This window comes from Saccopteryx bilineata, chromosome 5, assembly GCF_036850765.1.
Source record: "Saccopteryx bilineata isolate mSacBil1 chromosome 5, mSacBil1_pri_phased_curated, whole genome shotgun sequence".
Lineage (NCBI taxonomy): Eukaryota > Metazoa > Chordata > Mammalia > Chiroptera > Emballonuridae > Saccopteryx > Saccopteryx bilineata.
In genome coordinates, this window is record NC_089494.1 from 28556202 (window position 1) to 28579877 (window position 23676).

At 40.6% G+C, this 23676-nt stretch overlaps 1 protein-coding gene across 1 annotated transcript in view; it reads left to right on the forward strand.

The window, feature by feature from the left end:
* The window catches only part of DYTN (dystrotelin), a 54729-nt gene that overhangs the window by 15357 nt on the left and 15696 nt on the right, over positions 1-23676 (forward strand). The window contains exons 8-9 of the mRNA XM_066233335.1: positions 4204-4315; positions 6342-6490. Coding sequence (XP_066089432.1) covers positions 4204-4315; positions 6342-6490 — 261 coding nt within the window. The remainder of the gene's footprint in view (positions 1-4203; positions 4316-6341; positions 6491-23676) is intronic.

Genomic DNA, 23676 nt, shown 5'->3' on the forward strand with positions numbered 1-23676 from the left:
GGGGGTCAGGGGTCCGAGATCTCCGGGGGAAAGTGGGAAATTCGCAGGCAGAGGAGAAAGAGCAAACATGTGGAAAACAAATGCTTGGCCACCCAGAAACAAGGGGACACACAGGACAATCTGACAAGCAGACTTCCTGGGTCCTCCCTGTCTGCCACACTTAATCCGTATGTGCTCAGGTGACGATGCGGGGACCCCTTCCCGAAGCAGGTTTTCTATCTGACAGACTCCTGGGTCCTCCCTGTCTGCCACACGTAATTCGTATGCGCTCAGGTGACGATGTGGGGATCCCTTCCCGAAGCAGGGTTTTCTATCTGACATCCTTTAGGGAGGTAAGGGGAAGGGGAGAAAAAAACCTCTTCTTGAACTTAAATTATTTTCAACTGAAATAAATCTGTATTGCAGGCTGGCGCAGTAGAACTTGTTCTGGACCCTACATAGCTAGAACAAGTCCAAGGAGGGGCGGTCAGAGGGCGGGGGCCTCAGGAGTCAGGGCCTGGCTCAATCAGTTTCTCGTCTCCTCTGTGTGTCCAGCCTTTAGCCCCAGACTTTAAACATACTCTCCGCAGATATAAAATGGGTCTGCTGAGCCCACTAAAAAACTGGAAGTCAGGTTTTAATTTTGCTGAAAAAAATAAATTAGGTTTGAAAAGAATTCTGAAGACACAGTAAGACTTCACTTATGAAAAACTCTTTGCAAATAAGTGAACTTTATCCAATAAAACATATAAATGAAGAAGACTGTTGAAAACCAAGCAAGCCACACCAAAGAAATCTCCACAGTACAATGAAAAATAAGCCTTTTTAATATTGGACAGTGGAGGGACATGAATATGATTTACCATGTTACATGTATATTATAATCCTGTAACCAATAAACAAGTATTAATTAAGCAGCAACTATGTGTCCCACATGAGCTAGGTACAGAACTCACTTTGAAATTATATAAAATGCAGCTTTTACACTGAAATATTTTTTTCAAAATTATGTAACATATATCAGATGTTTGTTATTCCTATTCTATAAAAAAGCCGCAGAGAGTTTGAATGACTTGCTCAGGTCACTCAAATAATGACAGAGGCAGGGGACACACGGTGCCACACTTTAAGTTTTAGATTGTGTCCCTGTCTGTTCAGAAGGAGGTTAAGCTTCCTCCTAGAAGTGCCTCCCTCTGAACCATCTTTCCTCCTAGACACCCAAGGCCACATACCAGTCTCATACACGAGACAGCCGGGGGATTAGGCAAGGCCTGTCCCCTCTGTGGGCCTCAGTTCCTTTGTAAGTAAAGTAGGAGGGGTGGGTTGAATAATGTCGCAGGCCTCTTTTAGCTGTAACCCTCTGGATCTATTAGAAATTGCTTGACTCTATTACAATCCTGACCGTAAGCCTGTGTTCTTGGCTCTCGGGACCTCTAGCAATAGCCTCAAGGTTTTTCATTTTAGTGAAGCTTAATAAAGCCATTTTAGAGCAGCGGGCTAGGTCTGGAGGTAGCAGAAAGAGGGCGAAGAGGTGACTTTTATTTTTACTTATTTATTTATTTGAGAGAGAGAGAGAGATAAGGACAGACGGAAATGAAAAGCATCAACTAATAGTTGCGGCACCTTGGTTGTTCACTGATTTCTTTCTCATATGTGCCTGAGGCTCCAGCTGAGCCAATGACCCCTTGCTCAAGCCAGTGACCTTGAGCCTAAGTCAGTGACCGTGGAGTCATGTTTATGATCCCACGCTCAAGCCAGTGACCTTGGGGTTTCAAAACCTGGGTCCTCAGAGTTCCAAGCTGACACTCTATCCACTGTGCTACTGCCTAGTCAGGCCAAAGAGAAAGGACACCGACTAAATATTGTCCCTAAGCCAAGTGTTAAATTTTAGCAGAATGGGTCATATGTATGCTCTGAAATGGCTATTTAAGAGTTAAGATGAGATGGGGGGCGGGGGACTTGGTAAAAGCATCAACAACAGACCAGTCTCATTAACCACACTGCACTCTTTCCCATAAACCTGCTGTAATTTCAGGGCAGAGGAATAATGCAAGGTTAGGGTCAACAAGGTTGCCCAAAATGAGTCAACTGCAACCATGTGTAACGCTAGATAAAGCAGCCAGGCCAGGTGGCTTAGCAAGTCATCCTTACAAAAATATTATACATTTCATGTAAAAAGTGAATGTCTTCCCAGTGATGCATGTTGACTAATTTTCAAAGCCCTGTAACCACTTTGCAAAGCTGAGTGGGCAGAGTTTACCAGTCCCATTGTCCTGGCGAAGAAACTGTCATTCAACTACTAAAGTTCTTTGAAAACCGTCCATGGACCAGGTATCCCCCAAAAGAGTAAGCTTCCATTTCCACTTCAAGGTCAGTAGTACTGGTGGTCTGTGGATTCAGACGCAAGCCTCCTGCCTTGGGGGTCTATGATAGTGGTTAAAATAGCTGGCTCTCCAGTCAGCTGGTATCCCTAGGCTCAGAACCAGCTTCTATTAATACAACTTGCCAAGTGGTTGTGGAACTGGCCAAGTTGCTTGAACTCTCTGCTTCCGTTTCTTCATCTGTCAAGTTAGAATGATAATAATGCCTTACCTTAAAGAACTTCCCTGGGGACTAACTATATCAGAAGTGCTCAAAAATGTTACCTACTATTATAGCCATTCAACACTATTAATACCTTCCCACGGGACGAGGTGTCAGGGTACCACAGTGAACAAGAACAGCGAGGGTGTGTGTCATGGCACTTACAATCTCCTGCTCTGCCTCCAGAGGACTTTGGGGTTTGACTCAGACTTTCAGGACCTTCCGCCATGTGGCCGCAGGGGCATTCCAAGTTTGTATCCCTCTGTTCTTCAGAGTGCTCAGCAGGTCTGATAGGTTTGACTAACTCCAGACTCTTCTTCACTCCAGCCCAGCATTTGCTGCACAGCAAGTCTCACTTTTCCTGGGAAGACTTGTCAGACCATACAGCAGCATCCCCTCTCTCTCCCTGTGACACTTTCCATGTCTCCCATGTAACCTCACATAATCACATGTTACCTCACTCCCCTAGCCAGAACCTCAAGCTTCCGTATCATCTCTGTGACAAGACAGGAAATTTGAAGAGTCTAGGGATTTTGTCATATTTCTCTTAATTGTGTGAGTTTTCAGACAGGACTGAAAACTCAAATGCTTACAGGGGCAAGGCCAGTAGCAGAAGTGAGGGGAGGGACCGTGGCGGGCGGAAGATGGCATCTCCAGCTGAGCGGAGTGGCTGCCGCTTGTCCCTCACCGACTGTTGCTGTTGAAGACGGAGCTTTATGCCATATTCACTGCAGTTGGAGAAGAGAATTAAAATATTGGGGGGGGGGGCGAATATCTTTGATCTTTAACAGGCAGCAATATGATCTCACTCCAATATCCTTAAAAGTTACTAATTCGTGCCTATGAGGTCTCACCAGCCCCCCACCCTGATATCATAATATTTGCCCTGAGTGTTATGAGGCACCTTTCCTTACCAGAGGGTCTCAGGATTCTTTTCTCTCCTCCAGACCACAGGACATGTAAGATTGTTACTGTTCATTAAAGGAAGCCTTGTTGGCCTGTTAAGAAACTTGGGTGTGGTGGTCACTTTGGCTGAAAAGGAACTCCCTGTCCTCTACATTTTTTTTTCATTTTTACAGACTTCTAGAAAAAGTTTATCTTCAATTATTTATCTATGGTTTTATTTCCTCTAGCACTATGCAAGAACACAGGTCCAATATCATAATAACTTGCAAAGTATTAAGAAAAGAGAGAAGTCAAACTTTATTAAAATGTCTCAGGTTTTTTTTTGTGTGTGTGTTTTTTAGTTGGCAACTAAAATCAAAATATTTGAATGCATTGTACAGTGACATAAAATGTGGCTGTACCTTAAGGGTCTGTCCTGAGGACGGTAGCACACAATACCCTGCATACAGAGGTATTGGAGGGGGGGGGAATAAATGAGACTTTTATAATATAGTTTGTTGGATAAAACTATGTGAATATAATGCCATATTTATAAAAATGCTATTAAAAGATTTCTTTGATTAAACAAACACATCAGAGTCATTTACCACCTAGATCTGCAAAATTTGGGAGAAACTTCATAATCACTTGACGGATCAGACATCTCCTGTGTGCTTCTGCTCATTTTTCTCCCTGAATATGATTTTCTTCATTCTCCTACCAGCGGTGATGTCAGACTTCCATTTTAATTGGCAGATACCGCTGTCTGAAGTGTCTCGACTTTGACATCTGCCAGCTGTGTTTCTCGTCTGGCCTGCACAGCCGGTCCCACCAGCAGTCCCATCCTGTGATTGAGCACCGTGTCCAGGTAGCGTCTCCCCTCCTGTATAAAGCTCCTTGTGAACTGTGTCCGGACAAGCCAAAGTGGTGTCAGAGCTTCCCCCTCCAGTAAGACCACAAACTCTGCTCCTTTTAGTCACCAGGAAGATGGAAGAGGAAGGAAGTGGCAAAGTGAACCTTAAGTCTCCACATAAATATGCGTTCTTTACATTGTAAATTTCAATAAAACTTTTTGGGGCTAAGAAAAGGCCAACTAGAGTCCAGTCTGAAGCCATTGATCTCAGACTAGAAAATGTCTGAGGTGTAAGGGGGGAGGCCTTGAGAATAGGGGAGAATTGAAGAGGAAAGGCTCTGGTTAGTTAAGGTGATACAACCAGGCTTCTAGTTGCTAGGACATTTGGGGAGTCTTATTTCTTAACTTGTCTTCTCCTGGGCCCTGAATGTTCACTATTTTTTCTCTAGGGAAAATGGAAGAGAAAGATAACTATCTCAGTTTTGAATTGAAGAGTTTAAAACTAAGACTTCTCAGCAAGAGCATCCAGATCTTTCTAAGAAGAGAAATGGGATAGTAAATTTTAAACAAAGAGTACTTAAGTTTTTCCAGAAAGAACACTTCTTTCTCAACAAAGTTTCTATGAATCGGTCTCTCCCTCCAGATGACATCATCCTCAACTACCACAATAGTGAATGAAGTATCTTGATTAGCTCGCTTTTTGGAGGACAGTTTTCTCTCGTTCTCCCCTTTAACAAGAATAGTCCAAAAAAAGTCAAGTGCCTGGATCTTGCCAAATAATTCCCAGTGGGCACTGCTTTACTAAACTTTATTAACCCAAATCCTCAGGTTCCTTAGCCTGTGATCTTCCCGTTTTTTAGAAGGCTGACGGGGATATAGTTCATCGGTATTAGACTGACACCATGTGGCCATATTGTTTATTACACTTTAGATTTCAAGTGCTGAAAAATTTTAATACCTTATTGCATTCCTTCTCTGGTTTTTGTTTTTGTTTTTGTTTTTGTTTTCTTTTTTTTTCCTGAAGCTGGAAACAGGGAGAGACAGTTAGACAGACTCCCGCATGCGCCCGACCGGGATCCACCCGGCATGCCCACCAGGGGCGAAGCTCTGCCCACCAGGGGGTGATGCTCTGCCCCTCCAGGGCGCCGCTCTGCCGTGACCAGAGCCACTCTAGCGCCTGGGGCAGAGGCCAAGGAGCCATCCCCAGCGCCCGGGGCCATCTTTGTTCCAATGGAGCCTCAGCTGCAGGAGGGGAAGAGAGAGACAGAGAGGAAGGAGGAGGGGAGGGGTGGAGAAGCAGATGGGCGCTTCTCCTGTGTGCCCTGGCTGGGAATCGAACCCGGGACTTCTGCACGCCAGGCCGATGCTCTACCACTGAGCCAACCAGCCAGGGCCTGTTTTTGTTTTTGGCAGAGGTTTTTTCCTTTTTCTTTTCTTTTTTTTTTTAATTATTGATTTTAAAAAAAGAGGAAGGGAGAGAAAGACAGGAACATTCATATGTTCTCATATGTACCCTGACCGGAGCACAACCTTTGCACTTTGGGACAATGCTCCCAACAGAGCTATCCAGCCAGGATGGCAGAGATTCTTAATATGGGGTTGATGGGTGGACTTTAGGTGGTCTGGACATCCACTGAAATTTTACACAGAGTTAAATGTATGACCATTTCTCTGGAGATAACACCACAGGTGACCACCCAATTCTTAAAGGAATCCACAGCTGAAATGATAACCACGGATTTAGCCCTCCCACACCACCCCTCCCACTTTTAAAATTCCACATTATTGGGTTGTTCTAAAAAAGAAAAATTATTATGGAAGTTTAGAGGTATTTAATTTGGAAACGTATGCTATGTGTACGTGTAGACAGAGGGAATGTGACAAAATGCAGGTAGTAAGAAAGTAAAATGATTTTTCTGAGGGCAAAAATGTAAGTGAAGTATTTCTGGACATTTTCATGGCAGCCAGTCTACCCAAGTAAGGAAAGAGGACCGTGTTGAGACCGATCTGATGCCCTTTGCTATGTTGGCCATTCCAGCAGATGTCCGCAAGGGAGAATACAAAACTCCTCCTCACGACCCTCAAGGACAACCTGCTCCAAGGGGCCTGTAGGAGGAGAGAGGCCACGAGGAGCCCGTGGCTGCTGGATCTGGTGACTCCAAAGGACATGACCGACCACGCACCAGCCAGGTGAGTGTCCACGAGTGACAGTCCCGCAGGGTGGCAGCCCAGAACCTGGGGACAGAGCAGCAGCTTGCACAATGCTGGTGATCCTGCAGAAGGGATCTTACAGAAGGCGGGGGGGGGGGGGGGGGGGGGGACTAAGGTGCTTTTTCTTTCTAGCAACGATCTTTAATTTTAAAGTAGAGTAAGAAGTAAAAATACCTTCAGGTGGCCTATCTAAATATTTAGTTATTCCCACTAAGGGCACCAGACACAGAAGATTTTTAATATTAGAGTATTTGAAAAACTTTGTTTATATACCTTGTTTTTTTTTGTTGGTTTGCTTTTGAAAGGTTAATTTGAAACTAATGCTTTTTTTTAAAAAAAAAGGAAAAGACAGTTAGTGTTCCGTCACTCGCTGATGAATGCTGTTCACATTTTAATATTCCAAAGCAGGGATTATGCTATAGACACAATTTTTTATTCTTCTTCACACTTACATTAGATGAAGAGCATGTCTCATGTCACCAGTTTCCAAAACGTCATTTTTTATGGCTTCACTCTTGCTCTTATAAGGAAGTGCCGCAATTCCAAAGCAATCCCTTCTATTATTGACAATTTTACTTAGTTTCACATTTTGTCCCCCTAAATTTTGTTATCAACATCCCTACAGCCTGACCATGTGGTGGCACAGTGGATAGAGCATCAGACTGGGATGTGGAGGACCCAGGTTCAAGACCCTGAGGTCGCCAGCTTGAGCGCGGGCTCATCTGGTTTGAGCAAAGCTCACCAGCTTGGACTCAAGCTTGCTGGCTCGAGCAAGGGGTTACTCGGTCTGCTGAAGGCCTGAGGTCAAGACACATATGAGAAAGCAATCAATGAACAACTAAGGTGTCACAACGAAAAACTGATGATTGATGCTTCTCATCTCTCTTCGTTTCTGTCTGTCTCTGACTCTCTCTCTCTCTGTCTCTGTAAAAAACAACAACAAAAAAACACATACATGTATCTTTTCATATTTTTAACACTTTATTAAAATAAATTCACTCAAGTGAAATCTTAGGACAAAAGTTGTGAATTTTGTTAATCCTCAAAATTCAGAATGCCAATAGTGCTCCCTGGGGCTATCCCAAAGCAGCCGCACCACCAGCGGGACACGAGCCCCCCGTCACAGACCTCATCGCCAGCCTGCAGATGACGTTTAAAAAGTCTTCATGATCTTAACTTTTGGAATAACTCCTTCTTTGTAATTTAAAATTTCAGAAGGGAAAGGGAAAAGATCATGTTTCCTACAGGTTATGATCATTAAACTTTTGGGATTAAAAAAACCAGAATTTTTTATTTACTTTATTTATTCACTCCCATTTTATTTACTGGGAATGTTTTTTAAAAATCAGTTTAAATTGATATTAACTTCTAAATTTCTTTTTTAACTCTCTTATCTTTTCTCAGACAGCCACCAGTGTATTTCTATCTCAATTTAAGGCTCATTTCTGTGGTTATTTTATCATTTGACAATTTGGTATAACTTAAATATGTATTTGTAGCTTTTTAGATGAAGAGGCATATGTTGACTTTGCAATTAGATGGCCTTCATTGTTCCTGTGTCACATTTGCTAGCAGGTTCTTATCAATGTAGCCTCATGACATTTGTGTATCATTAGGATGTATATCTTTAATAGAGCACAAAGAATTTGAATTTGAATATAAAAGCAAAGGTTCTAATTTATCTGTCTTCTTCAATCCATTTGTTTCACCTTTCCCTAACAGAGTAACAATAAAATATGTCACTGAGCCGTCGGATTTCTTGGATACTTGATATCTTGTTTAAATTCCTACATTCCCATAGTTAGAACACAAAGACCCATATTCTTATTTTAATTTCTTTTGACCACCAAAGCCTGACTCGGCTTTTTAAAACCACAAATATGATTTCGTTTCTCACATGCTCATCTTCTCCAAACTTCCCTGCCTTAAATCCCTCTTTTTTTAAGCTAAAAACGAAGCTTTGCAGCATAACTTAGAAAGCTCCTGCCTATCTGTCACCTGATAACCTCTCTATGTCACCTCTGTGCCCCAGCCCTCACCTACATTTTCTCTGCTCCAGTCCTGATCCCTCCCCTCTTCTCACAAGACTAAAACCTTTACTTTAAAGAACTGGTCCCCTGGATACCTCCATGAATGGCTGGACTCCTCACTTCCTAAAAGCCCACAAAAGATCTTTGTTTAAACTCATCTCATCCCTAAGGCCTCTCCTGACCGCCCACTTCGCCTCTCAGCCCCGCCCCCACCCTGGCAATTCCAGTCTTCCTCCTTTGCCTTATTACTATTTTTTTTTTTTTTTTTTTTGTATTTTTCTGAAGCTGGAAACAGGGAGAGACAGTCAGACAGACTCCTGCATGCGCCCGACCGGGATCCACCCGGCACGCCCACCAGGGGGCGATGCTCTGCCCCTCCGGGGCGTCGCTCTGTTGCTACCAGAGCCACCCTAGCGCCTGGGGCAGAGGCCAAGGAGCCATCCCCAGCGCCCGGGCCATCTTTGCTCCAATGGAGCCTTGGCTGCAGGAGGGGAAGAGAGAGACAGAGAGGAAGGGGGGGGGGGGTGTGGAGAAGCAAATGGGCGCTTCTCCTATGTGCCCTGGCCGGGAATCGAACCCGGGTCCCCCGCACGCCAGGCCGATGCTCTACCGCTAAGCCCACCGGCAGGGCCGCCTTATTACTATTTTATAAAGCACTTCATCAGTATCTGACACCCTATGTATGTTAACTCTCCTTTTTTTTTTTTTTTTGCTAAAATATAAGTTTTGTGGGGGAAAAAACTTTTATTGTTTTCAGTTATATTACCTGAATCTATAACAATGTCTGAATCTGACTGGCTGACTGAATAATAAAATGAGTGGATGCCTGATTAAGAGATGATGGGTGAGTAGATAAGGGGATCTTAAGCTCTTTTAAAATAAAGCACGAAAGAGTGTTAGAGGAGTAACTGCCCGGTGTTGGGAGAAGATGGTGGAGCTTGGTTGAGCCTGGACAGACGTGCAGACACCTTGTGCTCTGCCACCTGTACGTGTAGCCCGGGGGAAGTCACTTCACATTTCTTTGGCTCAGTTTCTCCACCTGGTAGTGCAGGTAACCTGTTCTTCCTGCTCTCAAAGAGGCGTTTGTAGGGATAAGAGGAAGAAAGGAAACTGCAGACACTATACAAAGCTAATGTGTCTTGAACTGTCAATGTATTATAATCTCTCCACCCAAATGCAAGAGTTGTTCCCCAAAATAAAATTAAGAAGTAATTTTTACTTCATCCTAGATATTAATGAGTTCAGAAATGCTGATTAGTGGCTACTGAGAAGAAATGAATGTGGACTACTACTATTTTACATTGTGACAATACACAAAAACACATCCTTGATATCTAAGTTGACATATTAGTACTGATAACTTTCTAAGAGATAATGGTTTTGCCAACAGGTAATAATTAAGTTCATCCATTGATTCAGTGAATATTCTTCATGGTAATAACCCTCCTTCTTTTGATATGGATTCCCTTACTATTCATGTAATGGTTACATTGAGAATATTTTCACTTACAAAAACATAATTGAAAGCTAAGTACCAAATACAACCATTATTAAAGATTTTTGGAAGTTCTTGAAACCATAATAAAAAAGAAAATCAAAACAGTGAAAAAGAACAGAAAACAACTCCTTGCCTTTCAGCCAATATGATTGTGCATCCCCAGGAAAGCAACTCTAGTGAAAACTTCTAGAATTAATAGGGTTTGAAGGTGGGAAGTAAAATACATATGCACAAATTAAATGACTCCTCAATGTACAAGAAATAGTCAGCTAGAAAGTTTATAAAACTTCCATTTACTATGTCTGTAAAAAAAATTTTTCAAAACAAACTGGAAAAAAAAGCTTCACACAGCCTTGGCCAGTTGGCTCAGTGGTAGAGCATCGGCCTGGTATGTGGATGTCCAGGGTTCAATTCTTGGTCAGGGCACACAGGGGAAGCAGGTATCTGCTTCTCCATCCCTCCCGCTCCCCCTTCTCTCTCCTCTCCTCTAACAGTCATGGCTTGATTGTTTCTAGCATGTTGGCCCCAGGCCCTGAGGATGGCTCCCTCCATGGAGCCTCGGCTTCAGGCACTAAAAATAGCTCAGTTTTGAGCATGGCCCTAGATGGCAAACCAGCAGCTCCAGACAGGGATGCAGGTGGATCCCAATCGGGGTACTACATGCAGGAGTCTCTTTATTTCCACTCCTCTCACTTAAATTAAAAAAGAGGAGGAGCTTCACACAGAAAAAATTTAAAAACTCATATAAAGAAAACTGGAATATCTCACTGAGTACAGAAAATAAAGCGTGAACAGAGAAACATACAAATTCCTAAGAGAAGCCACTAGCTAGCCTTAGAATGTACATGCTCCAAAAATTTATATAATTGATCCTTATTGTATGCAAATTTCATATTTATGAATTTACCTACTCACAAAAATGTATTTGTAACCCCCCCAAAAGCCACTCCTCACAGAATGCGTTCTTGGCCATTTGTAGACAGGCACAGAGCTGCCTGATGCACAGCTGAGGCTGACCTGGGACACTCTGCCCCCCACCCCCCGTCGGCTCTGACACTGTGAATGCAGGTTCCTGTCACAGTTTACCCTGTACCATGTTTTCACACTTTTGTGCTTTCTGTTGGTGATTTCATGATTGTAAATGATCCCAAACATAGTGCTGAATTGGTGTCCAGTGTTCCTAAGTGCAAGAAGGATGTGATCTGCCTTTACAGGAAGTGTGTGTGTCAGGTAAACTTCATTCAGGCATGAATTATAGAGCTGCTGACCACGAGTCCAATGTTAGTAAATCAACACTGTGTATGAAATAAGACATATTTAAACAGAAAGACACATGAAATAAGGTTATGTATTGACTGGTTGATGAAAATGTTCTGACCAGAGACTTCCAAGAGCCTATTTCTATAGTTTGCCTAGGAGCAATGGCTCGATTTTCACTAATTCATTGTTCACGGTGACTGTGTAGAGCATAAGGAACAATAATGACATTTGGTTGTATTTAAATTAAATATATTTTTAAATAGAATCACAATTTTTAAAATAGGATAAAATAGTTTTGAGGACATGTTGGAAGAATAAATGTACAAGAATATTTAAAATTATGAAATTGAAGGCTATGAGAAAGGGCATTCCTCAACAGACAGTAAAACTTACTGTAGAACCACTATGATTAAATAGTATAGATTTTAGAAAAGAATGGCCATGTAGACCTGAAGACAAGAAAACAAAATTTAATAACTGATCCAAGCACAAATGGGACCCTAATACATGATAAAGATGGTATTTAAGTCCCATGGAAAAAAGAATGCATAACTGTCTCTTCATCTGACAGAAAACAAAACTTGCCCTTATTTTACCCCACATACTAAAGTAAGTTCCAAATCAATTGAAGGTTAGATATGAAAAGAAATTAAAATAAAAATATTAGAAAAATTTAGGACACCTTGGGTTGGAAGAGAACCTCGTAAGCAAGACAGAAAAACAAGGAATCATGAAGTGATAGATACACAGCTATATTTAACATCTGAATTTAAACAGTTTACTAGGATAAATAATATCACAAACAAAATCAAAAGATAAGCCTTAGACTTAGAAAAATATTTTCACTAATAGCACAACCTATGCTATACAAGTTATCCTTGAAAATTGATTTTTTTAAAAAACCTCAAAGAAAAGAAAGAGAGAGAGAGAATGAGGAGGGGGTGAAGTAATAAAGAAGAAAATGAGGAAGAGGAGGGAGTGGGTGAGGAAGAAAATACACCCAATATATAAATAGGCAGCCAAAGAAGAGGATTTCCTAATTGTCATTAAAAACGCAAACATATGCTCAACCTCACTAGTGGTTAGAAAAATGCAAACTGAAGAAACAATGAGTGATCATCATTTTATGTATCAGAATGGCAAACATTAAGGAATAACAACACCTAGTGCTGGTGAATAGGAAAGAACATAGGTGTTCTTGAAATTTGGTAGATGTATACATGGCCACAGGCTCTTCAGAAAGCAGTCTGAAAAATGCTCATTCACTTATTTATTCAATAACTATTTAGTGAACACAGTTCTGGGCACTTGGGATATATCAGCAAAAAAAAAAAAAAAAAAAAAAAGAGAGAGAGAAAAACGGTCTCTGCCTGAATACAGCTTTCATTCCAGTAGGGGAACCACACAAGAAAACATAGTCATGGTACTAAAGTAAAATTAAAAAATGAGAGCCAGGTAAAAGAGAGCAGAGTAGAGGGAGCTTGGGTAGCAAATTTGAGGAGGTTGGTGATAGCGGACCTGAGTGAGAGCCGATGTTTCATCAGACTTGGAGGAGCTGAGGGAGTGGCCCACCCTGCAGGATGAAGAGACAGCAGCTCAAGCGGGAGTGAGCTTGGCAGGTGCAAAGAACTGCGGAGGAGGCCTGTGAAGGTAGACAGGAGAAGACAGCGATGTGGGGAATAGACTAGAGAGGGCAAAAGCAGAAGCAACGTTATGTAAATATTTTCTTAAATTTTTTTCTAATACTTTTATTTTAATTTGAATTTAAATTTTCAATGCATTTTAAATTTATTTTAGTAAATAAATTTTCCTCACTGTTTTTCAGAGAGATAGCCAATTATGCTTTTTCTTCTTAATTAAAATACCAGCTTTGTCACTAATTAATTTTCTTTGTACACTTGGATCAATTCATAAAATTTATATTCTTATCCTCAGATCCCTGGGTCAATTCTTGGATCTGTACTAAACGATATGGTCATGGCGATGCTATAGAAAGTAGAAGTGTGAAGTTGCCACATTGTGAAATGGGGGAGACTTATGTGGAGCAGGAGAGTAGAGTAAGGGGGGAGATGTTTAGATTGAAATGTCTCTTAACATACACGTGGAGATGTTGAGTAGGCAGTTAGCTATTCATATCTGGAATTTGAGAGAAAGTCTATTGGAGATACAAATTTAGAAGTTGTTGACATATGTGACTTTTAAAGCCATGAGACCAAATTAGATCATCAGAGAGAGAGTGTAGATGAAGAAGAGAGAATTGAGGAGTGATCCCTATGATATTTCACATTACAGAGGTGAGAAGAAAAACTAGGAAGGGATACTGAGAAAGTGAAGTAGGAGGAAAACCAAGAAAATGGGGAATCCTGGAAGACAGGCAAAGAAAAGTTTCCACCGAGGAGGGCATGGTCTACAGTGCTACATGCTGCTGTTTGGTCAAGGAAGAATTGACTTTCGGATCTAGCGATAAGGAAGTCATTGATGACCTCAAAAAAAGCATTGTATGACAGTGGGAGTAGAAGAAAAAATCAGAGGCAGTCAAGAAGGAATAGGAGATGAGGAATTGAAGATACTACATACAATTTTTTTCATAACTTTTTACTGTACAGATGCAAAGAGATAATCTAGGTAGGAGAGTGACTCAAGTTAAGAGAATGTTTTGTTATGATGGAAAAAATAAAGCACGTTAGTATAGCAAGGGGAATGAGATTGTAGAGAGGAAACTTGATGATTTGGTGCAAGAGAGGAGAACTGTTGGAGCAGTGCCCTCAGCAGTCATGAAGTGATGGAATCGACTGCACATGTGGAGGAATTGGCTTTGGAAGAGTGGTATCTACTCAACATAAAAATATACACAAGTTTTGGTCCTTAATCCACTTTTGGATCTCTGTCTTATTGGAATAAAAGCAACTCTACGTAGTAAGTAAGAATAAATATGGTAGCATTGTAGGGCAGGATAATAAATCAGAAACAACGTCCTGGTCCCCTAGTAAGAAAATGGTGGAACTTCTATGATACACACATACAACAGAACATAATGGATCTACTTAAGAACCAAGTTTAGCACCTATTTATTACACTAGAGGGCATTCATCATCAGACCTTAAGAGAGAAAAAAAAGGCAAGAGGCCTAATAATGCATATGGAATAATGCCATTTTTGTTTCAAAAACAAATTCAACATGTATTTTGACATTCGTAAATATTTGTATGAGTACGGAAAATGATTTTGAATACCCGCAAGGTATTAAAGTGATCTTAGATGGGGTAGGTGTAGTGTGTCACTCACAAGATATGTGACAAAGAAGTTACTGGTAACATTGTTTTTCAGCCCCAAAATGCTCACTCCTTAAACAAATAATTAAATGTACTCTAGAATAATCGCTTCTTTTCCTATACTCTCCTTGCATTCTGTAGAAAGAATCATATTATGTCAAAAATGATTGTATATTTGTCTGTTTATTAGATGAGAAGTCTCTGTGTACAGGGAGTTCTCTGCTTTCTTTAAAAATCTTTTTTTTTTTTTTTATCTGCAATGACTCAAGATGTAAGTCTTTAAACAGTTTCTGAAAAAAGGAATGAAACTAAATGGAATGGTATAAAATGGAATGCGCCTGACCTTAAACTACTCTGCTCTGCTCTCTGTTCTCTCAGATATGACAACATAAACCCACAGGTGCGCTCAGAACCCTAGTGTCTGACCCGGACACAACGACCTGGGGATCTCCTGCAGTCAACTCTCAATTTCTTTGTGTTCTCATTTCTAGATTGTCAAGAGGGGAGAATGGAATTTTTGTTCCTATTATTGGCTAACTGACTATCAACTGAGTGTTTGGAAAAGAGCAGAGAGGAAAAAAATTGGGTTACTTCATTGCTATTGTTTAGATATTAAATGTTATATCTGATTTAACATTTTCTAAGACTCTCTTCACTGTTATACTTGCTCATTAAAACTTATTACAATCTCTCATAAAACTCTGCTTTATATCACAGGTTCTCTATCCAATACAAGAGCTCTAAAATACCAACATATTCCAGTCCAGTTGGTCCAGTGGAAACGGCAGCCAGGAAGGCCTCCAAACAAGTATGTCAAAGGATGTCTCAGGCTCAACAGACAGATGCCACCAGCCCACACCATCAGGTGAGTCCGAAAGGGAAAGGAACCGTTGTCAAGACGCAACTATTGTGAACCATTTTGTAATGATGCAGTCAGATTCGGCGACTCATTCCTTAGTTTGGGGACTATTTTCAAGATGTTAATGTGATCAAGGAAAAAGCTAGGAACATATTTTTAAAATAGCTTTTTAACTTCAATCATAAAGCACTATATATTTACTATAGAAAAATTGGGAAAGTCATAAAAGAGCAAAGGCCAAAATGAAAATTACAATCAATCAATAATATAGCCATTGTTAATACTTTGGTATACTTTCTTCTCCGTTATCATTCTTGATAAAATGGAATCATTAAATGAGAATGGGAATATTTTTGATACTCTTTTTACAGATTACAGCATTGATGTTTGGAAAGGGCATACCAAATTTGCACTCCCAAAAAATTCAATCTCATTTGATCCTTGCTGATACTGACTATTACCATATTATATATATATTTTTTTAATTATTATTTTTTTTAACAGAGAGTCAGAGAGAGGGATAGACAGACAGGAACGGGTGCGCGTGCGACACCTTAGTTGTTCATTGATTGATTTCTCATATGTTCCTTGACTGCGGGCCTTCAGCGGACTGAGTAACCCCTTGCTCGAGCCAGCGACCTTGGGTCCAAGCTGGTGAGCTTTGCTCAAACCAGATGAGCCCGCACTCAAGCTGGTGACCTTGGGGTCTCGAACCTGGGTCCTTCTGCATCCCAGTCCGATGCTCTATCCACTGCGCCACTGCCTGGTCAGGCCTGACTATTACCATATTTTGAATTTTGTTAATTTCATGAACAGAATATATTTTATTTGCCTTAATTTTTATCTCTCTGATTAAAAGTGAGACGAAACTTCCTTTTCCCCACATAGTTTGACGGGCAATTGTTTTTTGTCTTCTGTTGGTGCCCTCTGCCAATTTTTACTGATTTATTAATGTATTTGAACTTTTGAAAAAGTTAAGTTTAACTATGGGCAGCCTATCTTCATAATTATTTTCTTTAGTCTTATTCATAATGTGACTTGCTCTCTAGACTTTTTAAATTCTTATGAAAAAGCTATCAATCTTTTTCTCTCTTCTTAAGAAACAGTGTTATGTTTGGAAACTTTTCTCCACTAAGAAATCAAATGACTCTTTAGCTGTATTTGCTTTAGTGTGGTTTCATTATTCTCAACATTCAAGTCTACCTTTTATTTTGATGCATGATAGGAAGTCAGGGTATTCCTCCAAACTCTACTTTTTACTTAAATATTAGCCAACTTTCTCTAACCTTAAAGTAATCATTTTCTTTCTTTTTATTTCTGTATAGTGGTTCCTTTAGTATATACTAAAATGTTCACCATTTAAAAATGTTTTTTACTGCTATCTGTTCAGTTGGTCTTAATTTTATTTTTACGTATGAATATATTTGTCACCCCATTTAATTTAAGTTCTAAGTAAAAAATAAATAAATAAAAAGTTTATAAAAAAGACTATTTGAATTATTCTAGCTCCATGATACCATTAACATATTACGGAACAAGTTTTCTCTTTACTATTCTTTTCTATTCCAACTGCATTTCTTCCTGATCTTTCACACCATCACTTTAGCTCGTATGGGATTATTTCCAAAGTAACCCAATGTTCAGAGCTTCTTTTGATGTTTTTTTTTTCTATTTAGATAAAATTAATATATATTATTTTGGTTTCAGATGTACAACATGATTCAATATTTCTAAAATTGCAAATGCTCACCATAATAAGTCTAGTTAATATCACTAACTAGAGTCCTCATGCTGTGTACATTCCATCCCTGGGACTTACTTATTTTTTGAATGAACTTTGTACCTTTTGACCACCTGCACGCATTTCACCTCCCACCCCTACTTCTTATCTCTGGCAACCACCAATCTGTTGTCTGTTATCTAAGAGCTCATTTTGTTTTGTTTTGTTTTTTATCCCACATATAAATGAGATTGTACAGTATTTGTCTTTCCCTGTCTGAATTGTTTTACTTAGCGTAATGCCCTCAAAGTCTACTCATGTTGTTGCAAATGGTGTGCTTTTCTTTTCTTTTTTTTTTTTTTTGTGGCTGAATAATATTCCATTATAAATATATTTTGCATTTTCTTTATCCATTCAACAATTGAAGGACACAGATTGCTTCCACCTCTTGGCTATTATAATAATGCTGCAATAAATAAATAAATATAGGGATAAATATTTTTTTTCAAGTTTTGTTTTTTTGTTTCCTTTGGATAAACAGAAGTGGGAATGCTGATCATATGATAGTTTGATTTTTAATTTTTTGAGGAATCTTTACACTGTTTTTGCACAGTGGCTGCACCAATTTACATTACAGTGCATAAAGGTTCCTTTTCCTTCCCACCCTCACTCAAACTTTTTCTTTTCTGTCTTTCTGGTAATAGCCATTCTAGCAGGTGGAAGGTGAAAACTCATTGTGGTTTTGATTTGCATTTCCCTGAGGATTAGTGAAGCTGAGCATCTGTTCATGTACCTGTTAGCCATTTGTTTTTTTTGTTTTGGTTTTTTGTTTTTTTTTTTCATTTTTCTGACGCTGGAAACAGGGAGAGACAGTTAGACTCCCGCATGCGCCCGACCGGGATCCACCCGGCACGCCCACCAGGGGCGACGCTCTGCCCACCAGGGGGCGATGCTCTGCCCATCCTGGGCGTCGCCATGTTGCGACCAGAGCCACTCTAGTGCCTGAGGCAGAGGCCACAGAGCCATCCCCAGCGCCCGGGCCATCTTTGCTCCAATGGAGCCTTGGCTGCAGGAGGGGAAGAGAGAGACAGAGAGGAAAGCGCGGTGGAGGGGTGGAGAAGCAAATGGGCGCTTCTCCTGTGTGCCCTGGCCGGGAATCGAACCTGGGTCCTCCGCACGCTAGGCCGACGCTCTACCGCTGAGCCAACAGGCCAGGGCCCTGTTAGCCATTTGTATGTCTTCTCTGCAGAATGTCTCTTCAGATCTTCTGCTCATTTTTTCAGTCAGATTATTTAGATTTCTTTGCCATTGAGTTGTGGGTCACACAAAGACACACACATACCTACATATTTATCAATACGTTTTCCTCAGTGAACTCTTAAAACCTTGTGCAAGTTCAAACTGCTGTTTTTGTTGTAAGTGGTTTCCTGGCGACTAGAGCAGTTCAGGTCCTGCCAGCATTCTGAAAAGAGCTCACCTGCTGTCATTCTCGTTTCTCATTCAGGGCACCTGGGTATCTTATGTTTGTTGTTGCTATTATGAATAAAGACCTTCTTCACTTGTGTCTTCTTAATTTACTGGTGATGGCATATTGAAAAGTTATAGATTCTTGAATAGTTATCTTTTAAAGAGAAACCTTTCTGAACTCTTCATAGTTTCAAATATTGGTTTAGTTTGAATCTCTTGCTTCTAGGTAAACAATTAAGTGGTCTGCGGGAAAGAATGATGTTTTGGTCTTTTTCTTTACAATAACTAAACCTCTCATTTCTGCTTCATATCTTCATTCCTGAAAGCCTCCAGGTCTTTCTGAACACAATGAATAATGCAAGAGATAATGGGGCAGCTTATTTTATCTTAAATGGGATTAGATTTAATAGGGGTATTTCCTTAGTGTTGTAGGTTTGAGGTTCTTTTTAATGAAGGGGAAGTCATTTTCCCCCTATTTTTTAAGTGTTTTTGTAAGCAATCAGAACTCATTTTGAATTTATTTATTTTAAATTCATTTTCAGCTTCAGCTGAACTTCTCCCATGTTTTTCCTTCCTGGAAGTCCTGTATTAATAAATAGAGTGCTCAATAGTAAACATCCCTGGCATTACTGGAGCTAAAAGCTATATTTGTTTGTAGTGGATTATTCTTTAAATCTGCTTTAAATTTGATGGGTTTTTTTAAATTTAGATTTGCAACATAGAGTCAGAAGAGTCTTGATCTCTCTCAATGCTATCTTTTTCAGTTTTGAACATTTGCATTTTGATGATTACATTAAACAACTAGTCATTTTTTATTTTGTCCTTAAAACAATTTATCTTAGATAAGTACTGTTTATTTAACAATTGCCGGAACTCGAGAAAAATCCTAGGACATTGGAACCTTTATAATATTTAAATATTTTTTCTATTTTTTCAAACTTAACAGTTTTTCCATACTTTCTTCAGCTGATTTTGTTCATTTAATTTTCCTGAGAAAGGTATCTACTTCAAGATGTTCAAAAAATTAGTTTAAAAAGTTAAAAACTTACTATTTTACTCATTTTTTTCAAAGTTTCAAATTTCTATTTAATTCAACTCAAATATGATCAACTTTTACTACAAACAAATAAAGTAACATTTATAGCAGAAGAATCAAAATAAATATCTGTTAAGAAAACCTGTGATAATAGTCTCAAAGAACATAACTGCTTGTCAATTTTGGCCTATTTAGTATAATCAATTGAGTAGTTTTCCCTGAAGAGTAGAGTAGATCAGGTTTACCTTATGTTTGCAAGGATAAAGTACACTGTGAGTTTTCTGTTCAGCTGGGAACTATGAATTGATAGTAACAGTAGTACACAAAATTAATTATAGTATAATTTATATTGTTTATTGGTGGCATGTTTTAAAAGACTCAATGGTGACATGCTTAAGGAGGTACAAAAATCTATCCTCATTTACACGTAGCTGAGCAACAAGAATTTTCTCTTACCTGTTGCCCTCCAAAGAGTGAGCAATTCTAACACCAACAATATACAACCAATGAACTGCATTGTCCACTGCCTTAGTGGTCAAAATTTAGGCTTGCGGGGACTTTTTCTAGGTCTATATCCAAAAGGTAAACTGCATTCAGTTTTGATATCTTTAAGTTATTCCTGTGTCCACAGGTATGAAGACTCTGCCCAAAACTTCTGAATATAACTTATAGGTAAAATATTGTTCTGTCCACAGGGCCTTACTTGGCAATTTAATATCATAAGGTTTGATGTTCTTAAAAGTAGAGGTGAAGGGGGGAAATTAGCTTATCAATATGTAAGAAAAGTGTTCAGGAATTTTAGAAAGGAAGAGGTGAAAGGGGCTGAAAGAAAAATAAGATGAGAGAGGACACTTTAAAAAAATCCCAATGAATATATCCAAAGAAACCCAAAACACTAGTTTGAAAGAATATATGCATCCCTGTGTTCATTACAGCATTATTTACAATAGCCAAGATTTAAAAGCAGCCCAAGTGTATACAGTATAGATGAGTGGATAAAAATGCTGTGGTGCATTTACACGATGGAATACTACTCAGACATAAAAAAGAAAGAAGTCTTACCTTTTACAACAGCATGGATGGACTTGGAAATGATCATGCCAAGAGAAATAAACCAGTCCAAGAAAGATGAGTACCATATGATTTTACTTACATATGTAATCTAATGAATAAAATAAACTAACCAGCAAAATAGAAATAAGACTCACAGATATGGAAACAGACTGACAGCTGTCAGAGAGGATGGGGTGTAGGGGACCAGTTAAAAAAAAGGGGGGATTAAGCAAAGGAAAAAAAACTTACAGACACAGAAAACAGTGTGGGGACTGCAGGGAAAAAAGGGCTTTGGGGGAAATGGAAGAGGGTAAGTGCGGAGAGGCGGTGATGGAGGAAGACTTGACTTGGGGTGATGAACTCACAATGCAATATTCAGAGGATGTAATATAGAGCTGTATGCTTGAAGCCACTATTATTTTATTAACCAGTGGCACCCCAATAAATTCAATAAAAAAATTTTAATAAAAAATATCCCAATGTAATTTTTTCATCAAAGGGATTAGAAATATTTCCTGGTTATTGGGGTCTCCTTTTTTTTTTTTTTTTTTTCTGAAGCTGGAAACGGGGAGAGACAGTCAGACAGACTCCCGCATGCGCCCGACGGGGATCCACCTGGCATGCCCACCAGGGGCAACGCTCTGCCCACCAGGGGACGATGTTCTGCCCCTCCAGGGCGTCGCTCTGCCGTGACCAGAGCCACTCTAGCACCTGGGGCAGAGGCCAAGGAGCCATCCCCAGCGCCCGGGCCAACTTTGCTCCAATGGAGCCTCGGCTGCGGGAAGGGAAGAGAGAGACAGAGAGGAAGGAGAGAGGGAGGGGTGGAGAAGCAAATGGGCGCCTCTCCTGTGTGCCCTGGCCGGGAATCGAACCCGGGTCCCCCGCACGCCAGGCCAACGCTCTACCGCTGAGCCAACCGGCCAGGGCGGGGTCTCCTTTTTTCTAAGTGTACTTTCCACAAATACTTTATCATGTTTTCAATGAACTGTTTACTTGTCCTCCCTTTTGTATCTGCCTTTCCTTCAATCGCTGTCATCAGTACAGCCTGATCCTAAAGCAGGTCTTCAAATGTGATCGTCTGTAATGCTTTCCATCAGCAAAGGGAAATGAGAGTTCCCGTACTGCAGCTGTTCTGGGAGGAAGCGCGAATGGAGAGCGAGGCCCACCCAGTAAAGCCGGGTCTGGGGCCCCCTGCCCGTGTGAGGGTCCATCCGTCCCACGTGCGCTCTCACCATCCGCTCCTGTGGGCGGAGGCACGCAGCACCCTCACCTCTTCCTGCAGCGCTGGCAGAGCTAGGATGACACTTGTGAGGACAGATGAAGAGCTGCCCTGTTTCCTGCTCCGGAGAAAAGAGGAAGGAAAGCCATTTCCACAGTGCGGGATGTTTTTCCACTTTAACATGTATTTGTTCTGAGGGAAGAAATTTAAAAGAGGATTTGCTGTTTCGGCTTTCTCCTTTATCTTACTTTCCTTTCACTCCCTCACACCTCCTTCTCATTTATAAAGTTGCTGCAGCCTGTCTTACATAGGGAGTACGTTTTTCTTTGATTAAAAAAAATCTTTAATCATATAAATAAGACCTGAATCAGTTTACATCTTATAAAAAGGTTTTTTTTGTTTGTTTGTTTGTTTTTGTATTCCTCTGAAGCTGGAAACGGGGAGAGACAGTCAGACAGACTCCCGCATGCGCCCGACCAGGATCCACCCGGCACGCCCACCAGGGGCGATGCTCTGCCCACCAGGGGCTTAGCTCTGTTGCGACCAGAGCCACTCTAGCGCCTGGGGCAGAGGCCAAGGAGCCATTCCCAGTGTCCGGGCCATCTTTGCTCCAATGGAGCCTCGGTTGCGGGAGGGGAAGAGAGAGACAGAGAGGAAGGAGAGGAGGAGGGGTGGAGAAGCAAATGGGCGCTTCTCCTGTGTGCTCTGGCCGGGAATCAAACCCAGGACTTCTGCACGCCAGGCCGACGCTCTACCGCTGAGCCAACCGGCCAGGGCTCTTATAAAAAGTTTTAAAAATTATATGTAAAAATAAAGTCCTTCTCAGCCATAATTCCCAAACAGAGGTCTGGTCCTTGGTTCCCAGAAGTAAGGTGTTTGAGGTATACCTTTGCAGACTTGAGTCTGTGCACTTCAAACATGCATGGACAAAGTATTCTCAGAATGTTCACTTAAAAAAAAAAAAAAGAAGTACTTCTTGTTGTTTTGCTGGAAAGTTTCACTGGGAGGCCATGGAGAGTAGCCGCAGCTGCTTAGAAATGTAATGTAATGAAATGCAATCTCCCATCCAGATGTGTGGGAGCCCAAGGCTGGAACATGGTGCCCCAGGAGCCTGAGTCAGGCTGAGTCAGGCTGGGTCAGGTCAGGACTTGCATGTGGGTGGCAGAGTGTGATGTGAGGGACAAGGTTTGGGAAACCTGAGTGAGGGCTGGCTGACCATTATTCATTCAAAGGGACTTGGTGAATTTAAAGAGAACTCGTGACTCTAAGTACACATCCCAGTGATGACTCTGAGTCGGCATCAATGGAAGGACAAGAAAGTTTAAGTAGAAAGTGGACGGTAGAAGTGGAAGATTTCTTGAGCTCAGAGTTAAGAAAGTGATCCAGCTGCTTTTGTTGATGCTTTTGGGGAAGGAGACATTCTGGGCAGCAACTTAACTTGAGTATGAGACTATTGTAACTTAATTTTAAAACCTAAAACTCTTTTTTAGGTTTAAATCTCTTTCAGGAACACTGTTATGTAAAAATGAGATGATATGGTTGTATTTTGAGCATATGAACATGTAGATGCATCCTGTATATATATGGACATACACCCAAATATTAGTCACTTTTTGAAATAGACTGTATTTTTCAAATATCACTATCATGTTCTTATAATGACTATTTAAGAATATGGATTAAATTCAAACCAAAATGCTTATTTTCTCTATTTCTTGTTCCTTTAGGCCATCGTCAGCATTAGGAATGAA